Source organism: Salvelinus alpinus, chromosome 39, assembly GCF_045679555.1.
Source record: "Salvelinus alpinus chromosome 39, SLU_Salpinus.1, whole genome shotgun sequence".
Classification (NCBI taxonomy): domain Eukaryota; kingdom Metazoa; phylum Chordata; class Actinopteri; order Salmoniformes; family Salmonidae; genus Salvelinus; species Salvelinus alpinus.
Window position 1 is genome coordinate 6853916 of NC_092124.1, and position 19669 is coordinate 6873584.

General features: G+C 42.0%; 1 protein-coding gene across 6 annotated transcripts in view; it reads right to left on the reverse strand.

The window, feature by feature from the left end:
- Positions 1 to 19669, reverse strand: part of LOC139566712 (bifunctional UDP-N-acetylglucosamine 2-epimerase/N-acetylmannosamine kinase-like) — a 49694-nt gene that overhangs the window by 15170 nt on the left and 14855 nt on the right. The window contains exons 2-3 of one of the 6 annotated variants that reach the window (XM_071387967.1): positions 5509 to 5651; positions 4670 to 4871 (exon numbers count right to left, since the gene is read on the reverse strand). The exons of 3 other annotated variants lie outside the window; for them this stretch is intronic. In XM_071387967.1, coding sequence (XP_071244068.1) covers positions 4670 to 4810 — 141 coding nt within the window. In that variant the 5' untranslated portion in view covers positions 4811 to 4871; positions 5509 to 5651. Of the gene's footprint in view, positions 1 to 4669; positions 4872 to 5508; positions 5652 to 7867; positions 7977 to 19669 lie in introns of those variants that run through there. 2 more of the 6 variants (XM_071387968.1, XM_071387972.1) reach the window with 2 other exon arrangements.

Sequence of the window (19669 nt, forward strand, 5' to 3'; positions counted from 1 at the left end):
GGGATATCCTTGTCTCATCGCGCTCCAGCGACTCCTGTGGCGGGCCGGGCGCAGTGCGCGCTAACCGAGGGGGGCGGGTGCACGGTGTTTCCTCCGACACATTGGTGCGGCTGGCTTCCGGGTTGGAGGCGCGCTGTGTTAAGAAGCAGTGCGGCTTGGTTGGGTTGTGCTTCGGAGGACGCATGGCTTTCGACCTTCGTCTCTCCCGAGCCCGTACGGGAGTTGTAGCGATGAGACAAGATAGTGATGACTAGCGATTGGATACCACGAAAATTGGGGAGAAAAGGGGATAAAAAAATAAATAAAATAAAATAAAAAAATAAAATCAGAACAACAGTTTTCAGCTGTGCTAACATAATATAAAAGGGTTTTCTAATGATCAATTAGCCTTTTAAAATGATAAACTTGGATTAGCTAACACAACGTGCAATTGGAACACAGGAGTGATGGTTGCTGATAATGGGCCTCTGTACGCCCATGTAGATATTCCATTTACATTTTTTGCAAAAAAAATTTAAGATTCAGTTTCCAGCTACAATAGTAATTTACAACATTAACAATGTCTACACATTTTTTTATCAATTTGATGTTATTTTAATGGACCAAAAAATGTGCTTTTCTTTCAAAAACAAGGATATTTCTAAGTGACCCCAAACTTTTGAACGGTAGTGTATATATACAGTGGGGAGAACAAGTATTTGATACACTGCCGATTTTGCAGGTTTTCCTACTTACAAAGCATGTAGAGGTCTGTAATTTTGTATCATAGGTACTTCAACTGTGAGAGACGGAATTTAAAACAAAATTCCAGAAAATCACATTGTATGATTTTTAAGTAATTAATTAGCATTTTATTGCATGACATAAGTATTTGATCACCTACAAATACTAGCCTTGTCCTCATGGACAGACACCGGTTCTGATATGGAAGGGCAAGTCTGACAATTATCTCCACACTCATTGGATGCTACCTACGACAACCAATCACAGCTATGATGTTGAAGGCGCACAAGTGAAGGGATCGGAAAAGTAATAGGTCAGAGTTCAGTGCCTCCGCTGCCATTGAATGTAATAAAGGGTTAGAGAGAGGCGGGGGTCATAGGGATTTGCAAAAGCAATAGACATATAGCAAATCGACCACAATGATTTGTCATTATCAACCAGTGGTGGAAAAAGTACCCAATTGTCATGCTTGAGTAAAAGTAAAGATACGTTCATAGAAAATCATTCAAGTAAAAGTCACCCAGTAAAATTCTACTTGAGTAAAAGTCTAAAAGTACTTGGTTAAAAAATATACTTCAGTATCAAAAGTAAAAGTATAAATAACTTCAAATTCCTTATATTAAGTGCGTGTATTGGACCCTTTTCCTGTCCTGCTAAGCATTCAAAATGTTTGATGGTCTGATGAAACCAAGATTGAAATCTTTGGCCTGAATGCCAAGCGTCACGTCTGGAGGAAACCTGGCACCATCCCTACAGTAAAGAATGGTGGTGGCAGCATCATGCTGTGGGGATGTTTTTCAGAGGCAGGGACTGAGAGACTAGTCAGGATCTAAGGAAAGGGTTATTGTGTGTAGATTGATGAGGAAAACAAACAATTTAATCAATTTTAGAATAAGGCTGTAACGTAACAAAATGTGGGAAAAGTCAAGGGGTCTGAATACTTTCCGAAGGCACTGTATATAAACATGCTTCTGTGTGTTTTGTTTGTAAGCTCAAAAATGGACAGGCCTTTGAAAAACAAAATACTTTATCATCATACAATATGGGGCCATCCTGCAGGTGGTTTCTGAAACTAATTCAATCGGTGTGTGAATCCATTAAGTCTAAGTTAAGGAGAGTCTCCTCCCAAGGTCGAGAGAGAAGGCCCTACTGTACACTCCAGCCGCTAACAAGCTACTTGTATCTGTGGTCTCATGTTAACACTGATGTAAATGGTTAAGTTGGTTACCTGGAAGCTTAGCCAGATATGGTCAACTGGTTTATTGAAACTCTACACTCAAACTGTTGTGATATGTTTCATTTGATTACTTATTTTAAGGCACATGACACAAAACCAAGTATAAAATGATATTCACAAAGAAGTAAAGCTTTGAGAAAGTGTACTTAAACATCTCATCCTCTGTAAGCCAGCCTTAGACAATTTTTTTCTTCTACTATTACAGAATGTTTCTGCAGTGAACATATTATGAATGTACTTCAGTGGTGTAAATATCAATGAAGAAAAGTATTGATATAGCCTACTCTAGGCTACGCTGTAAGATCGAGCCAAAGTCTAAAATCAAATTCAACAGAACCAAAAATAATTTTTAAAACGAGTCAGAACTGATACCACGTCAAGATAGATCATAGGATAATATTTACACAGTATAGGCTAACCCCTGATAAGATCAACGTCAACAAAACGATTGTTGACTTCAGGAAACAGCAGAGGGAGCACCCCACTATCCACATCGACGGGACAGCAGTGGAGAAAGTGGAAAGTTAAGTTCCTCGGCGTACACATCACAGACAAACTGAAATGGTCCACCCGCACAGACAGTGTGGTGAAGAAGGCACCACAGTGCCTCATCAACCTCAGGAGGCTGAAGACATTTGGCTTGGCCCCTAAGACCCTCACAAACTTCTACAGATGCACAATTAAGAGCATCCTGTCGGGCTGTACCACCGCCTGGTACGGCAACTGCACCGTCCATAACCGCCGGGATCTCCAGAGGGTGGTGCGGTCTGCACAACGCATCACCAAGGTCAACCTACCTGCTCTCCAGGACACCTACAGCACCCAATGTCACAGGAAGGCCAAAAAGATCAAGGACAACAACCACCCGAGCCACTGCCTGTTCACCCCACTACCATCCAGGAGACAAGGTCAGTACAGGTGCATCAAAGCTGGGACCGAGAGACTGAAAAATAGCTTCTCTCTCAAGGCCACCAGACTGTTAAAACAGCCATCACTAACACAGTGAGGCTGCTGCCTACATAGACTTGAAATCATTGGCCACTTTAATAAATGGATCACTAGTCACTTTAATAATGTTTACATATCTTGCATTACTCATCTCATATGTACATACTGTATTTTATACCATCTATCTATGCCGCTCGGTCAATGCCCATCCATATATTTATATGTACATATTCTTATTCCATCCCTTCACCCCTTCAATAGAACTGAGACAAGCTGTGAAGTAATAATTGACCAGCAGCAGAGCGGCAGTGTACAAATGCAGCTGTACCAACACCCAGGCAAACAGACTCCTAAAAACAACTGCAGCCAAAAGAACACAACTGTAGAAGTTATGGTGTACTACTAACTACAGGCTAATATTGACAGAAGCGTCAACAAGTAACTCAGCCTGGGCGTTCCTGGAGGTGGTTTAAAAATGGGACCGTGCCAGGCATTATCCTTAAGAAATCCTCTTTGAGGCTTCAACTTCGGAGCAGATGATTGACGGTGATAATAAGTCACTCAACGCAAACTGAGATTTTTTAAAGTTTGGTTTCCCAGACCCAGATTAAAGACTTCTCCGCTGAAAATTATATTTTAAATCTAGGACAGGCTAAATCAAGGCTGCTCACCACAGCATAGTTTTGACACCCAGTAAAAAAAAAAAAAAAAACGAATGTAGTACAGAGCAAGACAGTGGGCCTACATTCAGGCACCTTCACAGCATCCAAACGACTACAAATACTGAAGACGCCTAGCTGACCTTTTCCCAATAAACCTGGGACATCAAGGTATAGCCCGTGAACCACTCTAACTTTCATAAAAAGATATAGCTAGTGACCCAAATGTTGTGACATTCTTAACATAAGGAGTTAAAAGCTCTGATGACCATCAGTTGGCCTCATCAATGTATTAGCCTACAACCGAACATTGTAGTATGTCCTCTTGGAAACAAACCCATTTTATTCAATGACATGTGGAGTGATGAAAGACACGGTGCCTCAACTGAACATGTCACATTCACATCATCTCAAAGTCATAAGTAGTATTAAAAATGATTAGGCTACACTATCAACCAGAAGAGAAACCTTCGCATTTTTCAAATAACTGGCCAACTACCCACAGTACAGATTGAGCACAGCCATACAAGAAGAACAAAAAAATCCCATTCAACTGCAACATGAAATTAAATCTTCATCCTTTGGTTTGTTGAACAACAAGAAGAGAAACAATGGGCATTCCATGCATTCAGACAGACAGCCAATGTATTCATCACAACATCCAACCAGCACATCCCTTCTCTGCATCTCTCTCCCTGACACACACACACAGCCTGTAGACTACGCCGGATGTCTCACTGAAACGCTAACATGATAGCCAGGCATTTTCCTCCCCGCACTGGGTTGGTTCTTAGGGTGCGTTTACAAAGGCAGCCCAATTCTGATCTTCTTTTCACTAATTGGTCTTTTGACCAAAAAGATCAGCGCTGAAAAAGATTGGATGTGAAAAAAGCTGATGTGATTGGTCAAAAGAAAAAAATATCTGAATTTGTCTGCCTGTCTACACGTAGCCTTCGAGCCAGAATCCACCCTCCCTCTGACACACACTGCTCTTGTTTCCACTGAAGTGTCACAAGACCGGGGCTGCTTCCTACTCTGAGCGATAAGGGGAGCAGCAACATGCGAGGAGGAAAAAATGAGGATAAAAGCCCCCTTGACTCACATGAGGGTTTCTGCCTATAGGCCTTGAATGCATGGTCAGTCCGCTCCGCGATCCACTCCTCTCCCTCTCTCTTTCAGAGTTCCCCCTCTCTCTATCCTTCTCTCCTCCTTTCTTTGGTCTCTTCCCTTCTCTTCGGATCATTTGAAAGGCTCACTGCAAAAGGCTAGCTGGTCTTCCTCCTAGCCGACAAAGCAGCAGCGGCCTGTCGAGAGAGAGTAAAGAGGGGAGGAGGGGGAGGTGCCTTCCCTCATCTGACTCAAGATAGCCCTGATTGGCTGCTGGGTGAGAGGGAACGGTTGAAGCTTCCTGCATCGAAGCCTCTTACAGCCAGGGCCCAATATATTACAGACTGACTATGATCTCAACAACCCAGATAAATCATTGCTTAATAAGAAATGAGGCCAATAACCATATATTGATAATGAAGCGAAGTCTTTCCCCCCCCCCTAATGTTGCAAACCCAGCTTTCTGTTGTCACCCAGAGTCACACCCAAGCTAAAGGCTCGTCACACAATATTTTTAAAAAGCAGGTTTTTAAAGGACAATAGAGTTCAGTCATGTTCTTTGTTGTCGTGGAAAATCAAGTCTCATGATTTGTGGTATTGCGATACTGGTACAGTGACAACCATAGGTCTGGGAATCAATGACCATCATTTCCCCCTTCCTAATCAATAATTATGTCAGTATCAACACATCAGCAGTGAATTATAGACCAAAGGGTTTCTTGACAACACTCTAACCTTAGATGCACTATCAAACCAAATGTAAAAAATTATACAGAATAAAACATTTCTAGAACATTTCTACATTCTTGAAGCTTTTCATTGATGGAGTCAAACCTGTTTTTCTTTTGTTTGGAGTCATTTTGTCTGCCTTCCCAGTTCATTGGAGTGGCAGTCACAATAGTTGTAGTAGATATCACTTGGTCAGCCATCCTTTGAAGATGGTAGACCTAGCTTAGCGCTGGGCAATATGGACCAATCTATGGGTGATTCACAATAAGCTTTGTTGTACAATTAAAAAGGTCAAATACACTGCATTTCATATAGTCAGCAATAATCTAATGAATTCAGGGTTATACCTAGCCTAAATATAAGCCTTCCACGACCATAAGATCCAATAATTTAATCAATATAGTTTAACTGTTTTTTTTGCAATAATCACTGATCTGACTTTCAAGTATGTCTACGAAAATGTCATTTTCGTTACAAATTTAACCAGAACCCTGCATAACGCGCATTCACTAATAATAACTAACTTCTTGTAGCAGGCATTATAGAAAATTAACACAAGTCACAAACAATCTCGCAAGCACAAGCCCACGTTCTAGTGAGTAGCCAGCTAATCTTTATATTTAAAGTCTAGCCAACTTGGATCTATTTGCTAGCTAACAACAAGGTAGAACAGTTGGAATGTTATGAACACACCCTTCTGTCCAACTGTTTGAACAGCATGCTAGCCTGTCTACTTTGTTCACATCTTGAAGTCAAGTGGACTACCTTGAGAGAACAAGTTTCCAATCCCTTATATAATTGTGTTTTATGCTTATTGCACATTTATAAAAACGGATTAGACAGCTAGTATAACGGTCTTTGGCTAAAATGCTTCTAGCGAACCGCAATGCCCGCGTGCCACAAACTGAGCATTCATTTTCCAGAATAAATGTTCATTAATACTTCCGTTTTAGTAGTGTCTGCTCTGCGCCCAATTTGAGTAGTTCATACATAAAACGGGTATCGTTAGAAAGGCTAACTGCTGTATTACAGTAAAAGAATGTTTCAATGTGTTTCGGTGTCCATATGACAGATTCCGTTGGACTAAACCTTAGATGCAAAAAGCGAGTGGAAATCTCGTCAGAGAGGAATGAGTGAAATGGTTGCGGTGCTTGGTGTGTGTGAATGTAAATGTTCACAGCCTACAGTTATTGCACACAGCACAGAAGGGGCGAAGGAACCAAAAACAACACGAGAACAGGCGGACATAAACGCTCATAAAACAACTTGATTCTTGCGATACAATCATTTGGAATATTACGCAAAAACAAATTAATTCGACATATCGCCAGCCCTAGCCTAGTTACAACAAAATGAATAATTAAGTCATTTTGTAGATATTCTTGCCCTGTCTACATACCACCTAGATGAGACAAATGCGAGGTGGGTGGAGGACTGAACATATTATATGTTAGGCACGGAATTCACAGGGACCTCACAATAGATATTATTGTAACGACCCTGGGTTTATAACCGCGGATATCGACTCTGCCACTCGAGCATGCTTTTGGGGCACAGTCGATAGCGCGCTGGACTTCGGACTAGAAGGTCGAGGGTTCGAGACCTGCTCCCTGCCTGTTTCATTACATTGGTGTCAGAAGTTGGATCGGACCTTGCATCCACGACAGTGCGTGTGCTTGGCCAGTGAGCGCGTTCCTATAAGACGTTGAGTCGCAAGCTAGCGCGAGGACGCGCTCTTTGAAAGGAGGGAGTAGTGTAACGAGCCTGGGTTTATAAGCGCGGACATCGACTCTGCCACTCGAGCATGCTTTTGCGGCACAGTCGATACCGCGCTGGACTTCGGGCTAGAAGGTCGAGGGTTCGAGACCTGCTCCCTGCTGTTTTATTACATTATCGCGACACTTAGGTGACGATACCATATGCATTGCTAATCTCAGGAAATCATATGCATTTTATTTGATACTGAGATTGTATTGCGATTTCATGTTCCAAACCCAGATAACGCGAGTACCTTTGGCCGACGTATGTATCTATCTATCTACGTAGTTTGGAGAAGATGTCAACGAGACATCAGAACAGAATGTCGATGTATAAAACAATGTAGAACTGTAAAATGTAGGCATTCTAAATACATCTAAGTCTCGCCGTTTATACAGCGTTTGCTAATTGGCATCTTCCCAATGTATCCTGTATACATCGTGCCTACGTTGGGCAGACATACGTGTGCTATCTGGGAACATATTGCGCACTACGTCTGCTTCAGAGAGCATGAGAACCATTGTTTTGATCAGTCACGAAAAAAAAGAAACTAAAAACATGCTGACTCACTATTGAAAAAGATGAGAGAACAAGCTATAGGATGAATACTGGAGTTTTGACACAGGCACAGCCGACTATCGCTAGCTAATGCTATCCCCCACCCCATTACTACTACTGTAGATACGCCTAGGTCGTAAACACTTACTGGGTGTGAACTGACATCTGCCAAAGCCAGGAATGTTCCCCATCATGGAACAGGAAGTTGGAACGTAGCCTGCGCATCTACACATGCACGTGCACACACGCCTAATTTTCTCATGCAAAAAAATTAATAATTGGCCAATTAAGTAACACAAAATAGGTCCGGCCTAGTAATGAATAATTTACAGGAATTTGATGATGCCATAATCTCCATCTCAGATGCTTGAAGCAATAATGCTGCCGGGAATACTACTAGGCTTATAAAAACATGTTTAAAAAAATACTGTGATGCTTTCTATAACCAAGCAAAAAAAATAAAACTAGCCCTTTTCAAATTCACAGTAAAATATAAAACCTAAACTAATCCCAGCGGGGTTGGGTTAAATGCGTTAGACACATTTCAGTTGAATGCATTCAGTTGTACAACTGACTAGGTATCCCCCTTTCCATACCGATTCTCCCCCGCCCCCAATAAAGCAGTAGGCCAAATAGAATGACAAAAGTATCACCTTACTGTGCAGGCTTCCCCTCTAAAAAACAGTGCAGAAGAAAGAGAGCAAACAAAACTAAAAGGTACTACCAACCTAGCCTGGACTCCACTATTTTAAGCCATAGTCCACTTCTAGCGAGATAGCTGGTTATTGTACCACGTGGTCTGTCGCCCCAGGCTAGTAGTACTAACATATGTTTACTAGCCTAGTTCCAAGAACAGCATAGGCCTAATTACAGTCAGTCACAAATACTTAGGCTAATAATTATAACTAGGCAAAGTCAGTTAAGAACAAATTCTTATTTACAATGACGGCCTAGGAACAGTGTGTTAACTGCGTTGTTCAGGGGCAGAACGACAGATTTTTACCTTGTCAGCTCGGGGTTTTCGGTTAATTGGCCAACGCTCTAACCACTGGGCTAGACAGATACTTCATAATAACAGTTGGGTTCCAGGCATGACATATAACTTAATTCAGCATGGGCTATTGACACACTGGGTGTGGATTGATACAACCAAATGGATCCAGCCAACAAGAAACATGTCAGCTTGTTGAGAAAAATGAAACATCTAGGCCTATCCTGTGTCAGAAACAATTCACAAAATAGGCTACAATCGCAAAGGAAATGACTAGGTTAGTTGTAGCTAGCACCAGAATGATTATGGATACTTTTTTCTTACACAACGTCATGAGACTTCAGAAATAGGCTAGATTTCACCTCATGTTGCGACAGAACCCGTTAATCCTAACTCTACTATTCCTATTGGCATGTTCCTTCCATGCCAATATCTGAGTTGAAATAACTACACCCTGCACTGGCACTTCCAAAACGTCAGTTGACTAAATAGGTGTAGCTCAGGGCTGAATCAGGTTCCACAACTGGGGTTGGAGTAAAAACCTACAGGAGACTTGAAATTGAGCTCAGGTGTGGCCAAATTGAGCAATCAGGGTAGAAGGGCCTTGGTCAGGGAGGTGACCAAGAACCCAATGGTCACTGACAGAGCCCCTCTGTGGAGATGGAACCTTCCAGAAGGACAACCATCTCTGCAGTACTCAACCAATCAGGTATTCTGGTAGAGTGGCCAGACGGAAGCCACTCCTCAGTAAAAGGCACATGACAGCCCGCTTGGAGTTTGCCAAAAGGCACTAAAGGACACTCAGACCATGAGAAACAAGATTATCTGGTCTGATGAAACCAAGACTGAACTCTTTGACCTGAATGCCAAGCGTCACGTCTGAAGGAAACCTGGCACGATCCCTACGGTGAAGCAATGTGGTGGCAGCATCATGCTGTGGGGATGGTTTTCGTGGCATGGACTGGGAGAGACTAGTCAGGACCGAGGGAAAGATGAACGCAGCAAAGTACAGAGAGATCCTTGATGAAAACCTGCTCCAGAGCGCTCAGGTCCTCAGACTGGGGTGAAGGTTCACTTTCCAACAGGACAATGACCCTAAACACACAGCCAAGACAACGCAGGAGTGGCTTCGGAACAAGTCTCAATGTCCTTGAGTGGCCCAGCCAGAGCCCAGACTTGAACCTGATCAAACATCTCTGGAGGGAGCTGGAAATAGTTGTGCAGCGACGCTCCCCAACCAACCTGACAGAGCTTGAGAGGATCTGCAGAGCAGAATGGGAAAAACTCCCCAAATATAGGTGTGCCAAGCTTGTAGCGTCATATCCAAGAAGGCTCGAGTCTGTTTTGCTGCCAAAGGTGCTTCAAGAAAGTACTGAGTAAAGGGTCTGAATACTTACGTAAATGTCATTTTATAGATTTGCAAAACTTTCTAAAAACCTGTTTTTGCTTTGTCATTATGGGGTAGTGTGTATAGATTGATGAAGGGAAAAAAGGACTTAATCAATTTTAGAATAAGGCTGTAACGTTACAAAATGTGGAAAAAGTCAAGGGGTCTGAATACTTTCCGAATGCACTGTATGTTCAAAAGCCATCTTAAAACCTGATGAGGACAGGGGGTGCTGTTTTCACTTTTTGGGAAAAACGTGCCCAATTTAAACGGCCTCGTACTCAATTCTTGCTCGTACAATATGCATATTATTATTACTATTGGATAGAAAACACTCTCTAGTTTCTAAAACCGTTTGAATTTTGTCTGTGGGTAAAACAGAACTCATTTGGCAGCACACTTTGTGACCAGGAAGTGGAAAGTCTGAAATCTATGTTCTGTTCAAGTGACTGCCTATAAATGGGTATGATACCTATGACTATACGTGCACGTCATACACCTTCACCCGGATGTCAAGAGGAAGTGAGAGGAAGTGAGAGGATCCCCCATTTTCTGTTTTCTGCAAGGCGCGTGTTGGGACCTGTTATTGCCTACTGGAAAGCTGTCGTTATGGGCGAATATGATCTCCGGCTTTGATTTTATTTGATACATGTTACAATATCATCCTAAAGTATGTTTTTTCAATATAGTTTCATTAGATTATTGAAATTTATTCGGGACGTTAGGCGTGTTGCGTTGTTTGACTTTGTTGACGTTGGAGAGCTTAGCGCCGCATGGCCAGTGTGCTTGCTAATTCAAGAGGGAAAAAGAACGTTCTGAATCCAAAACAACGACGGTTCTGGACAAAGGACCCCTTGTACAACATTCTGATAGAAGATCAGCAAAAGTAGGAACCATTTTGTGATGCTATTTCATATATATCTGTCGAACTGTGTACTAGTAGCTTTGCGCTCAGGTTTTGGTTATTCCCTTACCATAACTAAGTCTTATGTCGTAATGAAGATATTTTTAGAATTCTAACACTGCGATTGCATTAAGAACTAATGGATCTATCGTTTCCTATACAACATGTATTTTTTTGTAATGTTTATGAATAGCTATTTGGTCAGAATAGGTGAGAGTCTAATAGAAATATCCGCACATTCTGGGAAAAAGATGCTACGTTAACACGTTATGCTACGTTATGCTACGTTGTATAACCACGGATTTCAGCTCTAAATATGCACATTTTCGAACAAAACATAAGTGTATGTATAACCTGATGTTATAGGACTGTCATCTGAGGAAGGTTTATGAAGGTTAGTGAAATTTAATATGTTTTGCTGGTTTATTCGCTAACGCTAACGTGCCTATTGCTATCGCTAACGTGCCTTGATGAATGAATGCGGTAGTGTGGTAGGCTATTGTAGTAAGCTAATATAATGCTATATTGTGTTTTCGCTGTAAAACACTTAAAAAATCGAAAATATTGGCTGTATTCACAAGATCTTTGTCTTTCATTTGCTATACACCATGTATTTTTCAGAAATGTTTTATGATGAGTATTTCGGTATGTCACGTTGGTGTCTGTAATTATTCTGGCTGCTTTCGGTGCAATTTCTGATTGTAGCCGCAATGTAAACTATGATTTATACCTGAAATATGCACATTTTTCGAAGAAAACATAGATTTATTGTATAACATGTTATAAGACTGTCATCTGATTAAGTTGTTTCTTGGTTTCTTTGGTTTGTTCTAGGTTAGTTTGGTTGATTTTGTGCATGCTACCTGTGCTGTGAAAAATGTCTGTGCTTTTTTCTATTTGTTGGTGAGCTAACATAAATATATATTGTGTTTTCCCTGTAAAACATTAAAAAAAAATCGGACATGTTGGCTGGATTCACAAGATGTGTATCTTTCATTTGCTGTATTGGACTTGAAAGTTAAATATTTCAAAAAAATATTTTTTGAATTTCATGCTCTGGCTTTTTAGTGGAATGTGGGAGGAGTTCCGCTAGCGGAACGCTGGGGCTAGAAAGGTTAAATCTATGGACTTTTTTTTTATGTTGTTCTGCTGTATAATATAATATTCTGTTTTTTTGGGAGGGGCTTGGGCTCATATTTATGCGTATGGTAAAGCTATAATATTCGTATGGGTGTTCTGCATGCGACATTTAAAATGCATTAAATCAGCATCTTAGTTCTGGAACCTGCCTGGTATAGATAAAGCAATTACTCCTGTAATCTCAATTATGTCAAAGAAAGTGATTCATTTGTGCCTTGTTTGGATTCTTTATTAGTTCTTGTATTTTACACCATTTTAAACACCAATCGAGGGACTTATGGTGCTAACTAGCACAAGCTAAAGCATAACAGTGCAATACATCAGATTGTTGATTAAAAAAAATTGTACGATTACATATATTATTTTACAATTCACATACAGCGCCCGCATCATGATTCAATGTGATCATTGATGATTCGATGTGTCAAATTTTTGATTGTAATCGGTCCCTAACATTATTACTAAGGTTATAATAAATCTTACTCATAAAAGAACAATGTCAAAACATCAGTTCTTTCCCATCTTCTCCAAGATGTACTTGTGGCTTTTTGCCAGCTCTGCCATCTGCAGGGTGTCTTTCGATTGGTCCTTGTTTGCTTAGGCTTAAAGCCTGAGTCCTTGGCCTTCCTTTGTGCAAATATTATAGTATAGTCAGGAAGCCGCCACGTCTGATTAAGATTTGTTCCCCCCCTCAGGTGTTTGAAATTCTTATTATTTTTAACCCTTATTTTACCAGGTTTGAGGGACAGGTTGGAATGGTACAATGATACAACCTGAGAAGTGTACTACAAAGCCGGATCAATGTTATTATTTTTTACTTTTATTTAACTAGGCAAGTCAGTTAAGAACAAATTCTTATTTACAGTGACGGCCTACCAAAAGGCAAAAGACCTCCTGCGGGGATGGGATAAAAAAAAAAATATATATATGACAACACTACATAAAGAGAGACCTAAGACAACATAGCAAGGCAGCAACACATGACAACACAGCATGGTAGCAGCACAAAACATGGTAGCAGCACAAAACATTGTACAAACATTATTGAGCACAGACAACAGCACAAAGGGCAAGAAGGTAGAGACAACAATACATCACGCAAAGCAGCCACAACTGTCAGTAAGAGTGTCCATGATTGAGTCTTTGAATGAAGAGATTGAGATAAAGCTGTTCAGTTTGAGTGTTTGTTGCAGCCCGTTCCAGTCGCTAGCTGCAGCGAACTGAAAAGACGAGCGACCCAGGGATGTGTGTGCTTTGGGGACCTTTAACAGAATGTGACTGACAGAATGGGTGTTGTATGTGGCGGATGAGACCTACAGTAGGTATCTCAGATAGGAGGGAATGAGGCCTAAGAGGGTTTTATAAATAAGCATCAATCAGTGGGTCTTGCGACAGGTATGCAGAGATAGACAGTTTACAGAAGAGTATAGAGTGCAGTGATGTGCCCTATAAGGAGCATTGGTGGCAAATCTGATGGCCGAAAGGTAAAGAACATCTAGCTGCTCGAGAGCACCCTTTCCTGCCGATCTATAAATTACGTCTCCATAATCTAGCATGGGTAGGATGTTCATCTGAATCAGGGTTAGTTGTGCCGCTGGGGTGAAAGAGGAGCGATTACGATAGAGGAAACTAAGGCTAGATTTAACTTTAGCCTGCAGCTTGGATATGTGCTGAGAGAAGGACAGTGTACTGTCTAGCCATACTCCTAAGTACTTGTATGAGGTGACTACCTCAAGCTCTAAACCCTCATAGGTAGTAATCACACCTGTGGGGAGGGGCATTCTTCTTACCAAACCACATTACCTTTGTTTTGGAGGTGTTCAGAATAAGGTTAAGGGTAGAGAAAGCTTGTTGGACACTAAGAAAGCTTTGTTGTAGAGCATTTAACACAAAATCCAGGGAGAGCCCAGCTGAGTATAAGACTATCATCTGCATGTAAATGGATGAGTGAGCTTCCTACTGCCTGAGCTATGTTGTTGATGTAAATTGAGAAGAGCGTGGGGCCTAGGATTGAGCCTTGGGGGTACTCCGTTGGTGACAGGCAGTGGCTGAGAAAGCAGATTTTCTGACTTTATACACTGCACTTTTTGAGATGTAGTTAGCAAACCAGGCCAAAGACCCCTCAGAGACACCAATACTCCTTAGCCGGCCCACAAGAATGGAATGGTCTACTTTATCAAAAGCTTTGGCCAAGTCAAAAATAGCAGCACAACATTGCTTAGAATCAAGGACAATGGTGACATTCTTGAGGACTTTTAAGGGTGCAGTGACATCCATAACCTGAGCAGGAACCAGATTGCATACCCGATAGAATACTATAGACGTCAAGAAAGCCAGTCAGTTGATTATTAACAAGTTTTTCCAACACTTTTGATAAACATGGCAAAATATAAATAGGCCTATAACAATTAGGAAGAATCAGCTTGATCTCCCCCTTTAAATAATGGACCAGCCGTGGCTGCCTTCCAAGCAAATGGGAACTTCCCCAGAAAGGAGAGACAGGTTAAAAAGGTTGGAGATAGGCTTGGCTATGATAGGGGCAGCAACCTTAAAGAAGAAAGGGTCTAAACCATCTGACCTAGATGTTTTTTTGGGGTCAAGTTTAAGAAGCTCCTATAGCACCTCGGACTCAGTGACACCTGCACAGAGACACTTTGTAGTGGAGCAGGGGAAAAAGAGGGAGAAGCATCAGGGATAATCACATTAGAAGGGGTGGGAGATGAGGACATTTTGGACAGGCAAGGAGGCATGGCTGAGTCAAATAGGAATCCTGACTTAATGAAGTGGTGATTAAAGAGCTCAGCCATGTGCTTCTTGTCAGTAACAACCACATCATCAACTTTAAGGGACATGGGCAGCTGTGAGGAGGGTTTATTCTCCAGGTCTTTAACCGTTTTCCAGAACTTCTTGGGGTTAGACCCACAGAGCGAGAACTGCTCCTTAAAGTAACTAACTTTTGCCTTCCGGATAGCCTGAGTGAACTTATTTCTCATTTGCCTAAACGAGAGCCAGTCAGCCTGAATATGCGTGTTCCGAGCCTTCCGCCAAAATGCAATTCTTGAGGTGGAGTACAAGATCACGGTTGAACCAGGGGCTGAACCTGTTTTTAATTCTCATTTTCTTTATGGCGGTGTGTTTGCAAACTGAAAATATCAAAAAAAGAAGGTCCAAGCGTCTTCGACAGAGGGGATCAAGCTGATTCTATTCCCCAGAAAGCCAGCTATCTTTGATAAGCAACCAGAAAAAAAACTACAGATTTCTGAACCCATTCACCTGCTGTCTGTTTACATCCTCTTATCCATCCTGGTCCAAGCCGAGGACACTGCATAGACACTGTTTGCACAGACACCGCCACTCTCCATCTATATAGCGAGAACATTGTTTGCATAGGAAAATATTGATAATCCTACATCGCCTAGCCCAAACATAGACCCCGATTAGGCAAGGTATATTAACATGCCATATATTTGTTTAAGATAGTTACAGTAAGCTCCAAAAGTGTTGGGACAGTGACCCATTTGTTGTTTTGGCTCTGTACTCCAGCACGTTGGATTTTAAATGATATAATGACTATGAAGTTAAAGTGCGGACTGTCAGCTTTAATATAGAGGTATTGTGATATCGGGTTAACTGTTTATAAATTACAGCACTTTTTGTACATAGTCCCTCCCATTTTAGGGGAATAAAAGTATTGAGCCAAATTCACTCATATGTACATTAAAGTAGTAGTAGTAAAAGTAGTCAAAAGTGTAGTATTTTGTCCCATATTCCTAGCACGCAATGATTACGTCAAGCTTGGAACTCCACAAACTTGTTGGATGCTTTTGTTGTTTGTTTTGGTTGTGTTTCAGATTAATTGTGGCCCAATAGACATGAATGGTGAATAATATATTGTAATTATGAATGTAATTTTATTGTATATAGGAATAGAATGTTTCTAAACACTTCTACATTAATGTAAATGCTACCATGGTTACGGATGGTCCTGAATTAATTGTTAATAATGCGGAGTGAGAAAGTTAGAGGCATAAATATCATACCCCCCCAAAATGTTAGCCTACCTACCACCTGTCAGACAGTGTGATAGTAGCACCTCAAAAAGCCTGTAGGCTACTGGATTGAATCCTGGTTTTATAAACTCAGTCATTGCGCAACAAATAACAATTCTAAATACAGTCGTGCGTTAAAAGGTTCGGTGGCCACGATTAAAAAAGGAGCTATTTTTATCTCTCAATCTCAACTTGTAAAGCGTGCCTCCCCTTCGCCATTCGGATGCATAGGCTATAGTCGGCATACCGTTGACTATCAGCACATCACCCATCAGTTTGCAATGTGACCTTAAGGCAGTATAATTGTTTGAAACCTGAACGTTTTACTTCACTTCAAATAATGAGACATGTCTTACTTTGCTTCAAAGTAGCCTTTCAAAAATCCATCCAGAGAAACGTGGAGGCAATTATTTTATAAAGACTTCCTTATGCCATTACCAGCATTTCTCTCCTGTTCTATTGGTTTTCATATGAACTTTCTTTCGTCGTCCAGAAGCCAAAGGCACAATCCTAGTCATATTAGCAACCCATCATCGTAACTGCTGTTAGATTCCCCCTCTTTCTAAGTTGTCATCTCTGTCACAAGATGGCGCCAAAGAACATGGCTGACATTTGACATTCTCTCAACCAATTGTGTTTTTTTTTAGCATTTTGTGTAACTTACTGTGTACATAATGTTGCTGCTACCGTCTCTTATGACTGAAAATAAATTCTGGACATCAGAACAGCGGTTACTCACCGCGGACTGGAAGAAACTTTTTCCTTTAACGAGTCTGACGAGAAGGATATCTTGCTTTCACTGGAACAGGCCCAGATCCCCGCCTTTTGCGTGAAGAAAAGACGCAGGAAAAGGGGACGCAGATCGGGCAGACTTCCGAGAATCCGTAGGCGAGCGAGTAAACTCCCACTGCCATCTGTTCTTCTTGCTAACGTGCAATTATTAGAAAATAAAATTGATGACCTACGATTAAGATTATCCTACCAACGGGACATTAAAAACTAACATCTTATGTTTCACCGAGACGTGGCTTAACGACGATACGGACAATATAGAGCTAGCTGGATTTTCCATGCACCGGCAGAACAGAGACGCTACCTCTGGTAAGACGAAGGGTGGGGGTGTGTGTCTATTTGTCAATAACAGCTGGTGTGCGATGTCTAATATTAAAGAAGTCTAGAGGTATTGTTCGCCTGAGGTAGAGTACCTTATGATAAGCTGTAGACCACAATATCTACCAAGAGAGTTCTCATTATAATATTCATAGCCGTCTATTTACCGCCACAGAACGAAGCTGGCACTAAGATCGCTCTCAACCAACTCTATAAGGCCATAAGCAAACAAGAAAATACTAACCCAGAATCGGTGCTCCTAATGGCCGGGGACTTTAATGCAGGCAAACTTAAATCCGTTTTACCTCATTTCTACCAGCATGTCACATGTGCAACCAGAGGGAAAAAAGACCACCTTTACTCCTCACACAGAGACACATACAAAAATCTCCCTCGCCGTCCATTTGGCAAATTTGACCATAATTCTATCCTCCTGATAGAATGACATTATTCCGGACGCTTATAAGAAATTCCGCTATGCCCTCAGACGAACCATCAAACAAGCAAAGCATCAACACAGGATTAAGATTGAATCCTACTACACCAGCTCTGATGCTCGTCGGATGTGGCAGGGCTTGAAAACTATTACGGACTACAAAGGGGAACCCAGACGCGAGCATACCAGACAAGCTAAATGCTTTTTATGTTCGACTCGAGGCAAGCAACACTGAAGCATGCACGAGAGCACCAACTGTTCTGGATGACTGTGTGATAACGCTCTCGGTAGCCGATGTGAACAAAACTTTTAAACAGGTTAACATTCACAAAGCCGCTGGGCCAGATGGATTACCAGGACGTGTACACAAAGCATGCGCAGACCAACTGTCAAGTGTCTTCACTGACATTTTCAACCTCTCCCTGACGGGATCTGTAATACCAACATGTTTCAAGCAGACCACCACAGTCCCTGTGCCCAAGAAAGCAAAGGTAACCTGCCTACATAATTACCGCCCCGTGGCACTCACGTCGGTAGCCATGAAGTGCTTCGAAAGGCTGGTCATGGCTCACATCAACAGCATCCTCCCGGACACCCTAGACCCACTCCAATTCGCATACCGCCCCAACAGATCTACAGATGACGCAATCTCTATTGCACTCCACACTGCCCTTTCTCACCTGGACAAAAGGAACAGCTATGTGAGAATGCTGTTCATTGACTACAGCTCAGCATTCACCATAGTGCCCATGAAGCTCATCACTAAGCTAAGGACTGGGATTAAACCCCTCCCTCTGCAACTCGTTCCTGGACTTCCTGACGGGCCGCCCCCAGGTGGTAAGAGTAGGCAACAACACGTCTGCCACGCTGATCCTTAACACTGGGGCCCCTCAGGGGTGTGTACTTAGTTCCCTCCTATATTCCCTGTTCACCCAAGACTGCGTGGCCAAATACGACTCCAACACCATCATTAAGTTTGCTGACGACACAACAATGGTAGGCCTGATCATCGACAACGATGAGACAGCCTATAGGGAGGAGGTCAGAGAACTGTTGGTGTGGTGCCAGGACAACAACCTCTCCCTCAATGTGATCAAGACAAAGGAGCTGATCGTGGACTACAGGAAAAGGCAGGCCAAACAGGCCCCCATTAACAGGGCTGTACTGGAGCAGGTTGAGAGCTTCAAGTTCCTAGGTGTCCACATCAACGAACTATCATGGTCCAAACATACCAAGACAGTCGAAAAGGGCACGACAAAACCTTTTCCCCCCTCAGGAGACTGAAAAGATTTGGCATGGGTTCCCAGATCCTCAAAAGGTTCTACAGCTGCACCATCGAGAGCATCCTGACCGGTTGCATCACCGCCTGGAATGGCAACTGCTCGGCATCTGATCGTAAGGAGCTACAGAGGGTAGTGAGAACAGCCCAGTACATCACTGGGGCCAAGCTTCCTGCCATCCAGGACCTATATAATAGGCTGTGTCAGAGGAAAGCCCATAAACGGCCTCGTACTCAATTCTTGCTCGTACAATATGCATATTATTATTACTATTGGATAGAAAACACTCTCTAGTTTCTAAAACCGTTTGAATTTTGTCTGTGGGTAAAACAGAACTCATTTGGCAGCACACTTTGTGACCAGGAAGTGGAAAGTCTGAAATCTATGTTCTGTTCAAGTGACTGCCTATAAATGGGTATGATACCTATGACTATACGTGCACGTCATACACCTTCACCCGGATGTCAAGAGGAAGTGAGAGGAAAAATTAGTTGATTATCTCTGTCTGACGTTGAATAAGCCCTCTTGGAACAACGTGTCCCCCATTTTCTGTTTTCTGCAAGGCGCGTGTTGGGACCTGTTATTGCCTACTGGAAAGCTGTCGTTATGGGCGAATATGATCTCCGGCTTTGATTTTATTTGATACATGTTAC